Genomic DNA, 18,854 nt, shown 5'->3' with positions numbered 1-18,854 from the left:
AGTCTCTCTCATAATATCTTGTATTTCATAGTTTAGTGTCACTAAATGTCGTGTCTAATGATGTTTTACTTGCATTGATGAAATAATGCTGCATTTCTTTTCTAAACAGTACATGAAAGCCCTGAAGGCGACACTGACAACCTCTCAGCCTGTGATATCACCAGATGACTTCTGCACAGTGTTTTACCGAATAACAGAATTACATGCAGCACACAGTGACTTCCTACATGGACTTAAGGAACGCACAGATCAGTGGGATGGTACCAGCTCTATTGGAGAACTCTTCAGAGTTTTGGTAGGGATAGTCATTTTGATATCTTTTCATTAGTTTTGATTATGTCCTTTTCTGATATACTGATGATAATACAAATACTGATAATAGAAATATTGATGGTTATATAGCATCATTGAATATTAGATTCCCAATGATCAGAACATCAGTTTCTTGTAATTCTGATGAGAATTGATTGTTGTAAAATGATATGAAATTGCCTCTTTGGGTGGAAGTGGAAACAATAAATGACATGATTTGTCCCTTTTTAAGGCTGGGACTTGCAGTTATTGAGTTGTAGACAAAGCATACTACTGCTTATTCATTTTTCAAGGAAATTTATCCCTTTAGTATTTTTGGTGTCTCTTATTTGGAGTTGTGTATTTGATATGTGAAAGGATTTTCATGTATTTTATATAAGGAATTTTTCAAAACTGATATTTTTGTGTATGTTGTTTTATCAATAGGCGAGTAAATTGGATGTGTATGCATCATTCCTTCAAAATTACCCACGTGCTGTGGAGACAGTGCGAAGATGTAGCACCCATAGCCCACAGTTTGCAGACATAACCCGCTCCATCAAGTTGCGTTCCCTTCAGGGCCAAGCACAGTCTTTAGAAGATCTCTTGCACAGACCTGTTGCCAGAGTTCAGAAAAATGCTCTAGTCCTTCATGTGAGTTTATTGTAACTGATGTATAGGCCATTAAGATACTTTGAAACACTTCATGATAATGTATACTTTTATGTGTCACAGATTCTTATAATCTGAATTATATTTCATTTTGGGGTGTTAACCTCCAGGAGATAGTGCTTCTTGATAAATAGCTAGGTTTATGTCTTGGAAATGGCTCTGTGATTTTCTGGACTTTGTGTAGGTTGTGTTAAGAATGATGTGTAATTTGGTGATGTGTGAAAAATGCAAGCTACAGTTGAAGAACTTTGTTAATGATGCCCCAAACACTTTGAATACGGTAAATAGTAGGTAGTAGCTCAGGGGTTTAAGAAAGGTAACTTCCTAAACAAATGAAAGCTTGAGAAATATCTTTGAATTGTTATGAAGTGAGATTGAGGCCATGTGAAGACACCGGAAGAGTCCATAAACCCTTTTGCTGAACAGGTGATTTTTGTGGCCTCTCCTCCAGTGCACAAATTGCAATCACTTTGGAGTGTGAGGGGTGGGTGATTATTAGTGTGTATATTCCTAGCCACCAAAGGACTGACAAAGAGAGGCAAGTGTTCAAGGAGGAACTGAGTGAGTGTGTCAGCAGTTTTTATGTGAGATATTATGTAATAGTGGTAGGTGATTTGAATGTAATAGTGGGTGATGTAGCATGGGGTGAATGGAAATGATGAACAGCTTTAGAAGTGCAAGCTGAAATAGGATCGGTGATTGAGAATACTTAGTTTAAAAAAGAGACTTATGTGGAGTATGAAATATGGTAAGAAGGCAGTATTGGATGACACATTAATTAATAGGCATACAAAAGAGATTCTTAGAATGCTGAAAAAGGCAGCTGGTGGGATGTCTGATCATTACCTGGTGATGAGACTGTAGGTTTGTCGAGGCTTTTGAAAAAGAGAAAATTATAAGGGTGGGAAGAGGGTGGTGAATTAAGTTGAGCTTGTGAGGGAAGCTTGTGTGAAGAAGTACCAGGAGAGACTGAGCGTAGAATGAGCCTCTTTGGTGAGGCAGTTCACTTTCTTGATTGTGATGCATTCATAAGCCACCTTGGGTCGAGTGCTTAGGTTCAAATCCTGGTTTTGGCAGTCAGTCCACAGTCAACTCAGATGTTCCTCCATCCATAGAGTTGATCAATGAAATGTGTACCTGTCTTAGGCTAAAGACTGAGTGTGAACGAATGTGGCCTTTTATGTCTGTTTTCCTGGTGCTACTTTGCTCAAGCAGTGGGTAGTGATGCTGTTTCCTGCGGGGCGGTGTAGTGCTAGGAATGGATGAAGGCAAGCAAGTATGAATATGTACATGTGTATATATGTATATGTCTGTGTATGTGTATATATATGTTGATATGTATATGTACGTGTATGGGTATTTATGTATATATATGGGTGCAGGAGTGGATAGGCCATTCTTTGTCAGTTTCCGGGCGTAACCTCACTGACATGGGAGACAGTAATTAAGTATGATAATAAGAAACATTTGTTGAATGTGTTTGATGATAGAGGGGTAGATATAGGGTGTTTTGGATGGGGTGGTGTGCAAAGTGAGAGGGTTAGGGAGAATGGTTTGGTTAAGAGAGAAGAGGTAGTGTTGTTGGGTTTGGATGATATTACATTAGTATTTATTAAGAACGGGGGTGACTGTTTTGTTGATTGGTTGGTGAGGAAATTCACTGTATATATGGACCATGGTCAAGTGCCTGAGGATTGGTGGAATGCTTGCATAGTGCCATTGTACAGAGGCAGAGGTGAGTGTTCAAACTACAGAGGCATAAGTTTGTTGAGTATTCCTTGGAAATTATATGGTAGGGTAATGATTGAGAAGGTGAAGGCATGTACAGTGCATCAGATTGGGGAAGAGCAGTGTGGTTTCAGAAGTGGTGGAAGATGTGTGGATCAGGTGTTTGCTTTGAAGAATGTGTATGAGAAATATTTAGAAAAACAGATGGATTTGTATGTAGCATTTATGGATCTGGAGAAGACATATAATAGGGTTGATAGAGATGCTTTGTGGAAGGTCTTAAGAGTATATGGTGTGAAAGGTAAGCTGCTAGAGGCAGTGAAAATTTTTACCAAGGATGTAAGGCATGTGTACGAGTAGGAAGAGAGGAAAGTGATTGGTTCTCAGTGAATGTAGGTTTGTGGCAGGGGTGCATGATGTCTCCATGGTTGTTTGTTTATGGATGGGGTTGTTAGGGAAATAAATGCAAGAGTTTTGGAGAGAGGGGCAAATATGCAGTCTGTTGTGGATGAGTCACCTGTTGTCCGCTGATGATACAGCACTGGTGGCTGATTTGGGTGAGAAACTGCAGAAGTTGGTGATGAGTTTGGTAAAGTGTGTGAAAGAAGAAAGCTCAGAGTAAATGTGAACAAGAGCAAGGTAATTAGGTTCAGTAGAGTTGAGGGACAAGTTAACTGGGAGGTAAGTTTGAATGGATAAAAACTGGAGAAAGTGAAGTGTTTTAGATATCTGGGAGTGGATTTAGTAGCGGATGGAACCATGGAAGCAGAAGTAAGGTGGGGGAGGGGGCGAAAGATCTGGGAGCATTGAAGAATGTGTGGAAGGTGAGAACGTTATCTCGGACAGCAAAAATGATGTGCTGTCAATGGATTGAACCAGGGCATGTGAAGCGTCTGGGGTTAACCATGGAAAGTTTTGTAGGGCTTGGATGTGGAAAGGGTGCTGTGGTTTTGCACCCATATAACATTGTTGGAACCACTGTTCCTTCAAAATTCCCCATTTTTGTTCTCCGAGATAACGTTCTCACCTTCCACACATTCTTCAACGCTCCCAGAATCTTCACCCCCTCCCCCACCCTGTGACTCACCTCCACGTCCATGGTTCCATCTGCTGCTAAATCCTCTCCCAGATATCCTCATTGTCTATATATACTCTCACAAGTGTATTTGAAAATACTCTTAAAACTCTTAACTTGAATGGTGAATTGCATTCAACCTGTGTCTTTAATACCAGGGGTTTAATGAACTTGTTGAGTTATGAGATAAATGTACTGTGGTTTTCAGTGCTTTTCCAATGCAAAAATTTCTAGAAAAATTATATCTTTGCTGCTTCTTTTCTTTATTATTGTTTTATATTCCGTATCTGTGAATTTTTCAACAGCTCATTAAGAAGAGAAATATCACTTACATATTTAAGATAAGAGGATTAAATTTCAAGACTGGATACATTTGTAGAATGTTTTGTTTATTGCATGTATCAATGTAATCTTGTGACATGTACAAATTAATCTGGTCCAACAATTACAGGACTTGCTCAAGTACACTCCTGAGCACCACCCTGACCACGAAACTCTACGTGAAGCTCTGAGACTGACTCAGAACTTCCTCACACATCTCTCCATGATACATACCGAAGCCATGTTCCCTGTAAGCAACCTTCACCTTCAGTACTTCCTATGTATTATATTGTTACACCTTTGATACTGATCTGACTTCAAAAAGAAATTGTTTTAGAAAATACTGATACTTTTATTTTAACAATTAAGAATTATAAGAGACCAGTAAGTTAGGTTTAGTATGCTTTTTGTTATAAAAGTAAAGGTTATTTTTTTTTACCATAAACCGTTCATTTTCTTAGACATGCTATGCCTCATGCAAGCTCCACACTGCCCTTCATAGTATATTATGTCTGTCTCTCTTTTCTTGTTTCTGTTTTTTCTCATGTGCGTATGTGGTAATGCATAATGCTACCTCCTTTTTCTTATAATACACATTTCTTTGTGAATGTACTAACCATATCTTCATGTAGAACTCTGTTAAATGTTTCAAGCTTTGCTTTTAGGTCATTATCACTTAAGGATGTAGAGACATTCATTACCTGAATTGGTTAGGGAAGATTATGAAAGTGTCCCCTGTTTTGAATGCAGGAAGTGTTTCATGCAGTTTGGCTAGATAGATAAAGAAATTCACTGCTGTATCACTGCACTTCACAATTGAGTTGCAATAGTAATACCATTTTTTGAAATTTTTGTTGAATCAACTTATATGTTGAGAGTAGCCAGACAAAACAACAGTCTAACCTCCCCTCACCTTAAGCACCAAAATCCAAAGACCTTACTGCTCACATTCAAAACAAACATAAAGAAACCTCTTTAGGAATGGGCACATTCATCTCAGTTTCTGATCTGCTTGGGTTTGAACACCCAACTAGGAATCGGCCATCTTTGATGATATCACACCTGCCTTCCCCAACACCTGAGTCCTATACTCTCTTGAAACAGCTAGGGCCAGACACTTGGCAAAAGCACACTTTACATTATGCAGTCAAAGTGGGAAGGGAAGGAGAAACTCCATTATGCAGCCACTAATCAGTAGGAAGGGAATGAGGAGCAACCTTCGCAAATTTTACTCTAAGGAACTCCTTGACATTAAAGTGATTTCTTTTTGTATAAATTTGTTATTCTAGACGTTGCATAAGCCAAACTATTGGATAGGAAGGTTGAGTGGTAACAGTTTTGAAAATTTCTGTTTTGACCATTTTTCACTACGATTTTTTCTAGACTTAAAGCATATTATTAAGAAAGGTTTCGTAAGTTGAATGCACCAAAAATGATTTCTTCAGCAATTACTAGTGGGTCAAGCCATATTTGCTTGGACTATTTGAGCTAGGGCTTTCTTTGATGCTTTTAGGTCTCTGTTTTTTATGAGAAATTATTTCTTTAACTTTAAAACATATATTTTCATTGTATTAAGCCACTGATAATCCTCTCATGAATTTCTCATCATTGTTTTTTCATTCTTAAGATTTGTGAGGCTTCAATTGACTGCTTCAGTATATTTATATTTACAGGCCCAGGATCGTCCCCAGAGGCATTTGGTTCGTAATTCTTTTATTGTTGAGCTGGTAGAAGGCCACCGGAAATTAAGACATCTCTTCCTGTTCAATGATGTTATAGTATGTGCAAAGTACAAAGTAAGTATTTTTATTTTTTATTTTTTTATTATACTTTGTCGCTGTCTCCCGCGTTTGCGAGGTAGCGCAAAGTAAGTATACTTATGAAATAATTTGTTGACCTATGTAGATCATTATTTAGTCACAAGGAATTGCCATGTGCATCATAATACATATGTTCCAGGTGCAGTCATCTGTGAAAGTTATTGCCACAATTGCCATGCCTTACATTTTAAAACACAGGATTGAGAATTCTTAAATACTCTCATGGGTGATGGCACATACTGGTATGGCTGCTGTTCTTATTTGGCAGTGATTTTGTGAAAAAAATGGAGGAACTATCTGGTACCATTAGAGGTGTGAAAAAATGGAGGAACTATCAGTTACCATTAGAGGTGAAATGGAACTTCCCTGAATGGATATACTAGATACCCTGGTATTCCTGTCAGCTGTTATCTGTCATATTGTTATCTCTTCATATTTGTTGGTAAAATATATCAGAATATTTAATATTTTTATTCAGAAAATGACATATAATTGAATTAGAATTACAGTGAAAAATATTTGGAAAGTGTGATAAAGTTCTCAGTTAAAATTACAGAACAGAAATGAGGCAGTTATACTTAAGCTAATACATCTTTGATTTGGTCTCATTACTTCTGTGTTTCATTCTCTGCAGGGTTCATTGATGAATAGAATGGCTTCCACAGCCATAAGTTACTATGAGTATGATTCAGATATGGTATATATGTTTCAAATTCAGAACTTTTGAACATTAATGGTCATTCAATCTGTAAAGTCCTGTGATCACAGAGAAATTAGCTTGCATTGGTTTGGTTATTCCCAAACAACTAAAATAATGTGTTGAGAAGTAATGTATTTTTGTTTACATGTTCAAGTGTTTCCATCAGCAGAAATTTTAATTTTTTGACAACATTAGAAAACCCTTTCATTTTCTTATCTTTTACCCTCATGACTAGATAAGATTTGTTAAATGGCAGCTCATCTCTAACTTTCGAAAACACTTTTTGAATTGTAAATGTTTATGTGATGTGTGTAAGCACAGGCAGTTGAAGATAAATTTGAGTTAAAGTAAAGTATGGTGTTTGAAATGGAACAGCAAAGATATATATTTTTTGCAATACCCTGTAGAGTGAGGCAAAAGTGTACTTAACTGTGTTATAGATTGGGGGGGGAGAGAGAGAGAGAGAGAGAGAGAGAGAGAGAGAGAGAGAGAGAGAGAGAGAGAGAGAGAGAGAGAGAGAGAGAGAGATTTGAAAAGGTTACAGATTTTAGGTATTTGGGAGCTATCTGTCCTTGTCATATGTAGCACCTGACAACACTTAACTTTGCTGATCATTCTTTGTAACTCTAGATTTTCCTTTGGTGAGCACTGTGTGCTAGCCCTGCCTTTGGACAAAATGGTAGGAACAGTTGATAGAAGTTGTAGGTAGGAACATTTAGGCTGGAGCATTAGGTAGAAACATTAGGGAGGAGTAGTGGGTAGGAGCATTGAGTAGAAGTAGTCATTAGGAACATTAGCTAGGAGCTTCTGCAAGCACTGCTCTAGTCTTGCCCTTTGCCATTGGCCTGTTACAGGTGAGGCATTAAAGGCTAAGAAGCAGCACTGGAGTTTTTCAGTTATGGAGACTATTATGTTGCAGTGGCCACCCCTTTAAGGAGGTTCCAATTAGAACAGGCATCGGAGATATAGATGGATAAATAGATAGGGAGCTGTTTAGGGTAAGTTTGGTGATATGGAAGGAGAGATAAGGGAGAAAGGAGTGCAGGGTAGAAGGTCCTTCAATAGAATATGAAAGGGTAGAAGTGAAAGTATGGAAGTGAAGAAAGGAAAGAAAGGATTAAGGGACAACATAGTCCTCCTGATCCTGACTATTACAGCCAAAATATGGAGAAGATCTCTGGTTGTAGAAATGAGATGTTTGAGAAGAGCATGTATTATGACAAGATGGAATAAAGAGACAAACGAGGGGGGTGTTTGAGATATTTGGTATGGCAGAGAATGCAAAGGGAATGAATTGTGAAGTGATAGAGTGGGTGAAACATAATACTTTAAGGTGGTTTGGGAATGTGATTAAAGGGGTTGATGGAAGAGGAAGACCACCTTTGACTTGGGGAAATAGAGTGGTAGAGTACAGGAGGGAGAGGAATGTGTGGAATGGTGAATGCAAGGGAGGCATGTAAGGACAGTTATAAATTGAGACTATTTTGGCATGGCTACCCCCTTCAAGGCAGTTCCTTTGGGGGAACAGTCTTCAAATATGTAGATAGAATTGAGTACATCACCAAATTATTAAATCACGCTTGTTTGCCGTTTTTCACCAATGACATGATTATTCATGGTATTTCAGCGATTTAAGTCAGAGAATGTAACATGATAAAGTGCATTATATAATGCATAAGAAAAAAAAACAAGTAACAACCATGCTAAAACACCTTGAGTAACATTGCTTGTTTCAAATTTCATGAAACCCAAGGGTAGCAATGTATTTTTGCTGACTCCCCATGACTATGATAAATCAGATTTTTAAAGACTGATTACCATTTATTTGTTTGGTGTTATTATGAAGGAGATTTTTGTTTTAGCATTGGTTATTGTCAGTAATGATTCATTTTATTCTTTGTTTTGGAGGTAATCTCTGGTGCTTTTGTATATAAAAGATATAAAAAAGAGGAATCTGGGCCTCCTTTATTTCCTTTTTCCACACAAGTTCATTCAGGATCTAGTCTTAATCTAGGGTAAAACTATTCTGTTAAATCAGTGCAAACAGCTCATGTCTTCACTAGAAAGTCATTTGTGATCTTCCATTTGATAAACATATAATGCAAAATAGATGGAATTTTTTTTTCTTTTAAGACATTTCAAACTTCAGTCATTAGAATTGATTTATTGTATCATGAGTATCCTCGTATATTTTTTTAGGTATCCAGAGTAGTGACAACCCTGTGTCGGGAAAAAAAAGCGTTTTAAATGTGTATAGAAGTTGATGTAATATGTCTCTAACTGGTGACTGCCAGTCTCTGTCTTGTTCATCAAAACTATCTCATGTAGATTGGATAGTAGTGTAGTTAATAAAAAAATACTCAGTATTTACAGTATATATACGGTATTTGTATTCCTTTTGTTGGTGCCTCTTCAAGTTCATGTATTTCCTGTGTATTTATAATGTATTTCTAAGATTCATTGTCTTTTAACTTACTCATTGGTGAAAATCATTTTATGCTCTCTTGAGTATCATATGAAATCTTGACTTTCAACTGATACAAAAAGATCAAGAAACCTAAGAACTTTTAAGAACTGATGTTAACATTTGTTTTCTAGCCAACTGGTAGGTCAGAGAAGTTTACTTTTGAAGTAAAATGGTATATCAGCCTCCATGATATAGCAGTGTTGAATGACAGTGGACCTGAAACAGTTAAAGAGTCTAACCCACCAAACTTAGTGTCTCTCAAGTCCCAGGCTTCAACAGTACGAGATCAGCTGAGGAGATTAGATAATACTTGTGACAACAAAGGGGTAAGCTTTTTGTAATTTATGTTTTTGTATACTGCTCTGTATTATTTTTCTATATACTGCTCTGTAGTAGAAATGTATGTACTGTACATGAAAATGTGTTTGCATCTATTACGTCTTGTAGATATAAGTCAGTTCCATTAGGTACATATGACTTGTTTTTGACCTATCATGACCTTCAAATGGGTTTCACATCCATACGTACTGTGGTGGATGTGCAAACTTCTTGCTTATACTAACTCGGTCTTTTCCCCATTCATGAGAGCTTTCAGTGCATCCCCAATTTTGCTCCTTAGAATGACTCTAATTTCATTTTCAACTTTGCTTTTGCTACTAAACTTCACCCCCAAACATTTAAATTCCTCTGTAGCCTTCTTCATGATGGAAACTGATTTTACAGTCTGACTTCCTTTCCTTTTCACTTGTTCATGATGGAAACTGATTTTACAATCTGACTTCCCTTACTTTTCAAAAACTACCTCTTACTTTATTGCATTCACTCACATTCTCTCTGTTCATACATCATCATCCATTTCACCATTTTGTCCAACTCTTCTGCTGAAGTAGCAAGTGGTACATTGTCATCTGTTATGCATGACAACCTCCAATCTGTTTCTGTATGGTTTTGAACTATACCATTATTACCTTTCACTTTGCTCTCATTTCATGCATCAGCCATTCCTATGAACATCAAGTAACTATGGTGACATCACTCATTCTTGATCCATTCCCATGTTTATGAGAAACCATTCACTCATACTCCCATTTATTCACATACACACACACACACACACACACACACACACACACACTTACTTTCATTATGAAATATATTAGCACCATTCAGCAGCCTTCCATGCCCGTCATATTTGTGACACAGCAGGAAAAAGGGTTAAGTGGGAAAAGATTTTACTAGTGAAGAGAAGGATAAATACTTGTGAGTAATCATAAGTGAAAACCTGGAAGTAGATGAATGCATTGATGAAATCATATAAATGAGTCAGTTAACGAGCAGAGTGTTGATGAGATCTTTCACTACAGGAGATAGAGAGCTGGTGATGAGAATGTCATTGTGTACATAGGAAACAAAATTGAATGCTGCTGTGTTTTGAATTTACCAAGAAGACAGGCTTATATCAGTGAAGTGGGAAAGATTCATATATGCTTTTAAGCATATTGAGAGAATGAAATATATGGACTGTTGTGAAATGTACTGTGTAGAAAGAAGAGTAAATTTGATGATGAAAATGTTCACTCCAGCTGGAGTCTTTGAGGAGGATGAGCACTCCCTGCTTGGCTCCCTCTTCTGTTCCTTCATTGAGATACTGAAATACAATAATGGGAACATGGTGGTAGAATTTTTTTCTTTCTTGTAAAAGGCTAATAACAGGAAGAAACTGATAAATGAAATCTAGAAGGATCCCTTTCAATGCAAATCAAAAAGGAATTAAGCATAAAATGTAAAAGGCCAACAAAAAAGATTAAGAGACTTCAATGTTTCACCAAGTTAGACAAGAAACATACTTGAAGTGAGCTCAGAAACCTTTAAAAGAAGGTGCAAATCATAGCCAAGAATAATTCTGGATGAATCTTATAACAGATATGTATTTTAACAGATATGCAGTGTATGTTGCATTAGAGAATGACAGTATTTTTGAACAGGTGATGTGTGTGTTGAATGTCACACACTAACCCTATCTCACAGCAGGATGTAGATGCAATTAGTTATGTAGATACTCAATTCAGGTATTATTCTTTAGCCATTAATTTGTTCACTGTTAAAGGTGATCAGTTGCCAAAACTTTTAAGGATTACTAGATTGATAGCAACATAACTGAAAAGAATGCAAAAGAATTATTCTTATGTAAAGCATTATCCAAGAATTAATAAGTTTGAATGTATAGGTTCAAAACGAGTTACATAATGCAGCTTCATGAATGAAATTCTACAGGGCTTTGAGCTGTTTTTCAGGTATTAATAATTTCCATTGTAATCTTCCTTGTTTGTTGTAGACGGGTCGTGTGAATGTAGCTCGAAATGAGAAGCAGAGGAAGAAGTTAGCAGAATTGGAAGCTCAGCTGGTACTAGCATCTCCAAACCTTCCCTTCAGAATATCCAAAAGAGCTGGCTCGATTCATACATTCCTTATTTCATCTGAATATGAGCGAGACCAATGGGGTGAAGCTATCCAAGTACTGCAGGTAAGCATAAGAAAAGTCATGATATGGTAATTAGAGCAACCTGTATATTTTACATAATTAGTCTAAGCTGATCACCATGCCCCACAGGAAACAGCATCGCCACCCCCTGCATCAGCGAGGTAGTGCCAGGAAACAGACGAAAAAAGGCCACATTCAGTCATACTCAAGTCTCTGTCATGTGTAATGCACCGAAACCACAGCTCCCACTCCACATCCAGGCCCTACAGACCTTTCCGTGGTTTGCCGCAGATGTTTCAAATGCCCTGGTTCAGTCCATTGACAGCATGTTGACCCTGGTATACCACATTGTTCCAACTCCTTCCATTCCATGCAAGCCTCTCACCTTCCTGCATGCTCAGGCCCCGGTCGCAATGAGAGTTGGGGTGAGAGAGTATCATTAAACTTTAGGGAGAATAAAAAGATGTTATGGAAGGAAGGAGGTAAGTAACGTGCGTAAGAAAAGAGAACAAATGGGAACATTTCCAACACATCCACCCTCCTCTGTACAACCCTATCTATAGCCTATGGCTCGCAGTCAAATAGTACTGTTGGAACTCCTATTCCTTCAAACAAACCCATTTTTGCTCTGAGTTGATATTCTCTCTTTCCATACATTCTTCATGGTCCCCAGGACCTTTGCCCCCTCCCCCACCCTGTGACTTACTTTCACTTCTGGATGCAGATAGGGAGCTGTGATTTTGGTGCATTGCACATGACAGCTAGAGACTGAGTATGAACAAATAGGGCCTTTTTTATCAGTTTTTCTAGTGCTACCTTGCTGAAGCAGGGGGGTAGCGATGCTGTTACCTGTGGGGCGGTGTGGTGCCAGGAATGGATGAAGGCAAGCAAGTATGAATATGTACATGTGTATATATGTATATGTCTGTGTATGTGTATATATACGTATGTATGTTGATATGTATATTTGCGTGTATGGGCATTTATGTAAATATATGTGTATATAAGTGGATGGGGCATTCTTCATCTGTTTCCTGGCACTACATCACTGACATGGGAAACAGAAGAAGGAGTCAAGCGGGGAGTGCTCATCCTCCTCGAAGGCTCAGACTGGGGTGTCTGAATGTGCGTGGATGTAACCAAGATGAGAAGAAAGGAGAGATAGGTAGTATGTTTGAGGAAATAAACCTGGATGTTCTGGCTCTGAGTGAAATGAAGCTCAAGGGTAATGGTTTAGAGTAAAGTCAGGGGTAGGTGAGAGAAAAAGAGCTAAGGAAGGAATAGCACTACTGAAGCAAGTGTTGTGGGAGTGTGTGATAGAGTGTAAGAAAATAACTTCTAGATTGATGTTGGTAAGACAGAGAGTGGATGGAGAGAGATGGGTGATTATTGCTGCATATGCACCTGGTCCTAAGAAGAAGGATCATGAGAGGCAAGTGTTTTGTGAGCAGCTGTGTGTGTCAGCAGCTTTGATGCATGAGACCAAGTATTAGTGATGTATTAGTGATGGGTAATTTAAATGCGAAGATGAGTAATGTGGCAGGGGAGGGTATAATTAGTGAACATGGGGTATTCAGTGTTGTAAATGGAAATGGTGAAGAGTTTGTGGATTTGTGTGCTGAAAAAAGACTGGTGATTGGGAATACCTGGTATAAAAAGAGATATACATAAGTATACGTATGTGTGTTGGAGAGATAGTCAAAGAGCATTGATGGATTACATGTTAATTGATGGGCATGTAAAAGAGAGACTTATGAATGTTAATGGGCTGAGAAGGGCAGCTGGAGGGATGTCTGATCACTATTTTCTGGACGCAAAAGTGAAGATTTGTAGAGATTTTCAAAAAAGAAGAGAAAATGTTGGGGAGAACAGAGTGGTGAGAGTAAGTGAGCTTGGAAGGGACACTTGTGTGAGGAAGTACCAGGAGAGATTGAGTGTAGAATGGGAAAAGGCGAGAGCAAATGATGTGAGGGGAGTGGATGAGGAATAGGATGTATTTAGGGAATTAGGGATGGCATGTGCAAAAAATGCATGTGGCATGAGAAAGGTGGGAGGTGGGCACATTAGAAAGAGTAGTGAGTGGTGGGATGAAGTAAAGTTACTAGTGAAGGAGAAAAGAGAGCTGTTTGGACAGTACTTACAAGGAAGGAGTGCAAATGTCTGGGAGGTGTATAAAAGAAAGCGGCAAGAGGTTAAGAGGAAAATGTAAGGGTTGAAAAAGAGGGCAAATGAGAGCTGGGGTGAGAGAGTATCATTAGACTCTAAGGAGAATAAATAAGATGTTTTGGAAGGAGGTGAATAACATGCATAAGACAAGAGAACAAACTGGAACTTCAGTGAAGGGGGAAAGTAATAACAGCAAGTAATGAAGTAAGAAGGAGATGGCATGAGTATTTTGAAGGTTTGTTGAATGTGTTTGATGATAAAGTGGCAGATGTTGCATGTTTTGGTCAGGGTGGTGTGCAAAGCAAGAGAATTAAGGAGAATGGTTTGGTTAAAAGAGAAGAGGGTGTGAGAGCTTTGTGGAAGAGGAAACTTGGCACAGCATTAAGTTTGGATAGTACTGCAGTTGAATTTACTAAAAAGGGGGTGACTGTTGTTGATTGGTTAAGGATTGGTGGAATGTGTGCATAGTGCCATTATACAAAGGCAAAGGGGATAAAGGTGAGTGTTCAAACTACAAAGGCATAAGTTTGTTGAGTATTCCTGGGAAATTATATGGGAGGGTATTGTTTGAGAAGTTGAAGGCATGTATGGAGCATCAGATTGGGGAGGAGCAGTAGTGGTAGAGGATGTGTGGATGAGGTGTTTGCTTTGAAGAATGTTTGTGAGAAAACCGTAAAAAAACAGATGGATTTGTGTGTAGCATTTATGGATCTGGAGAGGGCATATGACAGGGTTGATAGAGATGCTTTGTGGATGGCCTAAAGAGTATATGCTGTGGGAGGTAAGCTGCTAGAATCAGTGAAGAGTTTTTACCAACAATGTAAGGCATGTGTACGAGTATGAAGAGAGGAGCTTGATTGGTTCCCAGTGAGATTGGTCTGTGGAACAGATTGTCTGAGGATATGGCTTATGCATACAGCATGCATAGATTTAAGAATTTGTGTCATAACTCCATCCCTATACAGTATAATTGGTAACTGCATGAGTAAGGGAAACCAGACTAGTTGTTTTTGCTGTCATGAACATACCACAGCAATGAAATCCAACAGACTCTTTCCATGGAGATACACGATTGCAAAAATGAAAGAGAAGGCTAGATAGTTGGGAGATATGCATTCATAGTAAGAGAGTTTAAAGTTCCAAGAAATTCTGTTGGATGGTCCATATAAACTGTTCAGGAAAACTTGAATACAGATACAAGAGAATTTGATGAACTAAAGCAATGGTTTGATGAAAATGATAAAGGTATGGTCATGATAGTGTAGGAGATTGCAAGACATGCACTTCTTAGGGATAATAGAGTCTTAATGGATTTAACTGCAAAGGGATTGATTGGGAATACCTGTACTTGGATTCATCTGAAGATAGTCTTAGAGATATAAATGAGGAGAATGTGTAAAAGTTATTTCCAGAATCTTTTAAAGGTGGAGAGATTCTGTATATTGAAAAGTTTGATACATAAAAGCTAAAATTGTGTCAAAATGAACAGTGCTCAACCGTTTTGCTTTATTTTTAAAATGAGATTGTTTGGGTAGACCTGGCAAGTGCACCACTGAAGTTGGCCATTCATATTAACTCTTGTGACTGTTTCAGGCAAACACGCCAGGGGTAGGCGGCAGCTCTCTCACTTTACAGGAACTACAAGGATGGATCACTGCTTGCCGATCCTTCTTAAAGACGAATATGGGGTCCTTTTTGCTCAAATCTGGTAAAGATGATTCACTGCTAATTGGTGATCTTCATATTGTGGTATCTAGTCTTCACGGTCTTACTAGTCCTGCAAGTAAGATTACTGAGATGTTGAGTTGAACTGTGAATAGTCAAAAGTGATTTTATATGTAAGCATATATCATAGTAGATGTTTTGCACAGTTACCAGTTTGTTGAAATATGTTTTAAGAATATTAAGCTTATTTTTGAAAATATTTACTTTTAAGTTGCAAATAGTTGGAGTAAATTTGGCTTATGTCATTATGATCATATGTTATGCATAGTTAATGAATAGTTCTATTAAATAACTTTTCTTTGTACACCAGACATGTATGTATGCTTTGAAGTAGACTCCTATGGGCACTTTTTCCGCAAAGCTAAAACAAAGATATCTGAAGGAGTAGAACCTCACTGGAACCAAGATTTCATTATTGAACTGGAAGGTTCGCAGACTCTTCGGATCCTATGTTATGAGGATCACCCAAAGCTAGGAATACAGCTGCGAGGAAAAACTCAGTTGGAGGTTTGTTAATCATTATTTTACATGTGTAAATAGGTAGTATCAGCTTGATATATGACATCCATTTCTCTCTTGGATTTCTTCCATTTCTTCCAGTTTTAATTCTTGGAGGTTTGGGGATCCATGATAATGAAACTGCAGAGAGATAGATTCTGCATGCGGTCATGAGTATGCACAACTGTTATTGGTTGCAAGCAGATGTTAATGTGATAAAGAAAATCCTGCATTGCTGCCAGTATCTTTGATGAACCAAATCTGTCATTCAAATTATTTGAAATCAGTTCTGTGCCTGCTAACATGAACTGCCATAGAATTTAGCAACGCTAATCTATCCATATATCTGATGCGTGTTCCTTTCTGAACTTCCTCAAGTAATCTCCTTAACTAGTGAACTCCAGTGCCGCTTCTTAGCCTTAGTACCTCACCCTTACCAGACCACTGGCACAGGGCAAGTCTTGCACAGTGTTTGCAGAAGCTCCTACCTAATGTTTCTTATGACTACTTCTATCTAATGCTGCTACCTAATGTTTCTAATGACTTCTTTTATCTAATGCTCCCACCTAGTGTTTCTAATGACTACTTCTATCTAATGCTTCTGCCTAATGTTTCTAATGACTTCTTTTATCTAATGCTCCCACCTAGTGTTTCTAATGACTACTTCTATCTAATGCTGCTACCTAATGTTTCTAATGACTTCTTTTATCTAATGCTCCCACCTAGTGTTTCTAATGACTACTTCTATCTAATGCTGCTACCTAATGTTTCTAATGACTTCTTTTATCTAATGCTCCCACCTAGTGTTTCTAATGACTACTTCTATCTAATGCTGCTACCTAATGTTTCTAATGACTTCTTTTATCTAATGCTCCCACCTAGTGTTTCTAATGACTACTTCTATCTAATGCTGCTACCTAATGTTTCTAATGACTTCTTTTATCTAATGCTCCCACCTAGTGTTTCTAATGACTACTTCTATCTAATGCTGCTACCTAATGTTTCTAATGACTTCTTTTATCTAATGCTCCCACCTAGTGTTTCTAATGACTACTTCTATCTAATGCTGCTACCTAATGTTTCTAATGACTTCTTTTATCTAATGCTCCCACCTAGTGTTTCTAATGACTACTTCTATCTAATGCTGCTACCTAATGTTTCTAATGACTTCTTTTATCTAATGCTCCCACCTAGTGTTTCTAATGACTACTTCTATCTAATGCTGCTACCTAATGTTTCTAATGACTTCTTTTATCTAATGCTCCCACCTAGTGTTTCTAATGACTACTTCTATCTAATGCTGCTACCTAATGTTTCTAATGACTTCTTTTATCTAATGCTCCCACCTAGTGTTTCTAATGACTACTTCTATCTAATGCTGCTACCTAATGTTTCTAATGACTTCTTTTATCTAATGCTGCTACCTAATGTTTCTAATGACTTCTTTTATCTAATGCTCCCACCTAGTGTTTCTAATGACTACTTCTATCTAATGCTGCTACCTAATGTTTCTAATGACTTCTTTTATCTAATGCTGCTACCTAATGTTTTTACCTTTCTTTCTTTCATACTATTCGCCATTTCCCGCGTTAGCAAGGTAGCGTTAAGAACAGAGAACTGAGCCTAAGAGGGAAATATCCTCACTTGGCCCCCTTCTCTGTTCCTTCTTTTGAAAAAGTAAAAGCTGGAGGGGAGGATTTCCTGCTCCCTGCTCCTATATATATATATATATTTAATGTATGTATGACTCATGGTGAGGTGCCTGAGGATTGGCGGAATGGTGCATAGTGCCATTGTACAAAGGCAAAGGGGATAAGAGTGAGTCCTCAAACTTCAGAGGCATAAGTTTGTTGAGTATTCCTGGAGAATTGTACGGGAGGATATTGATTGAGAAGGTGAAGGCATGTACAGAGCATCAGATTGGGGAAGAGCAGTGTGGTTTCAGAAGTGATAGAGGCTGTGTGGATCAGGTGTTTGCTTTGAAGAATGTGTGTGAGAAATACCTAGGAAAACAGATGGATTTGTATGTAGCATTTATGGATCTGGAGAAGGCATGTGATAGAGTGATAGAGATGCTTTATGGAAGGTCTTAAGAATATATGGTGTGGGAGGCAAGTTGTTAGAAGCAGTGAAAAGTTTTTATCGAGGATGTAAGGCATGTGTACGTGTAGGAAGAGAGGAAAGTGATTGGTTCTCAGTGAATGTAGGTTTGCGGCAGGGGTGTGTGATGTCTCCATGGTTGTTTAATTTGTTTATGGATGGGGTTGTTAGGGAGGTAAATGCAAGAGTCTTGGAAAGAGGGGCAAGTATGAAGTCTGTTGGGGATGAGAGAGCTTGGGAAGTGAGTCAGCTGTTGTTCGCTGATGATACAGCGCTGGTGGCGGATTCATGTGAGAAACTGCAGAAGTGGTGACGGAGTTTGGTAAAGTGTGTGGAAGAAGAAAGTTAAGAGTAAATGTGAATAAGAGCAAGGTTATTAGGTACAGTAGGGTTGAGGGTCAAGTCAATTGGGAGGTGAGTTTGAATGGAGAAAAACTGGAGGAAGTGAAGTGTTTTAGATATCTGGGAGTGGATCTGTCAGCGGATGGAACCATGGAAGCGGAAGTGGATCATAGGGTGGGGGAGGGGGCGAAAATTTTGGGAGCCTTGAAAAATGTGTGGAAGTCGAGAACATTATCCCGGAAAGCAAAAATGGGCCGCGCTATGTTTGAAGGAATAGTGGTTCAAATGTTGTATGGCGCTGCGAGGGATGGGCTATGGATAGAGATGTGCGCAGGAGGATGGATGTGCTGGAAATGAGATGTTTGAGGACAATGTGTGGTGTGAGGTGGTTTGAGCGAGTGAGTAAGTCCCCCATTTACTCCTCGACTCATAGATTGCACCACTCAAAAGAGCGTGGTTGAGAGAGC

General features: G+C 38.3%; 1 protein-coding gene across 3 annotated transcripts in view; it reads left to right on the top strand.

Annotated features, from left to right (window-relative positions):
- Nucleotides 1-18,854, top strand: part of LOC139753378 (breakpoint cluster region protein-like) — a 357,006-nt gene that overhangs the window by 306,655 nt on the left and 31,497 nt on the right. For all 3 annotated transcript variants that reach the window (XM_071669804.1, XM_071669805.1, XM_071669806.1), the window contains 8 exons: nucleotides 110-295; nucleotides 739-945; nucleotides 4,218-4,337; nucleotides 5,761-5,883; nucleotides 9,206-9,400; nucleotides 11,410-11,598; nucleotides 15,316-15,505; nucleotides 15,758-15,954. In XM_071669804.1, the coding sequence (XP_071525905.1) occupies nucleotides 110-295; nucleotides 739-945; nucleotides 4,218-4,337; nucleotides 5,761-5,883; nucleotides 9,206-9,400; nucleotides 11,410-11,598; nucleotides 15,316-15,505; nucleotides 15,758-15,954 (1,407 nt within the window). The remainder of the gene's footprint in view (nucleotides 1-109; nucleotides 296-738; nucleotides 946-4,217; nucleotides 4,338-5,760; nucleotides 5,884-9,205; nucleotides 9,401-11,409; nucleotides 11,599-15,315; nucleotides 15,506-15,757; nucleotides 15,955-18,854) is intronic.

The sequence above is a fragment of the Panulirus ornatus genome, chromosome 14, assembly GCF_036320965.1.
Source record: "Panulirus ornatus isolate Po-2019 chromosome 14, ASM3632096v1, whole genome shotgun sequence".
Classification (NCBI taxonomy): Eukaryota; Metazoa; Arthropoda; class Malacostraca; order Decapoda; family Palinuridae; genus Panulirus; species Panulirus ornatus.
The sequence above is the reverse complement of the archived record's forward strand: the minus strand, read 5'-3'. Positions and strand labels throughout refer to the sequence as shown.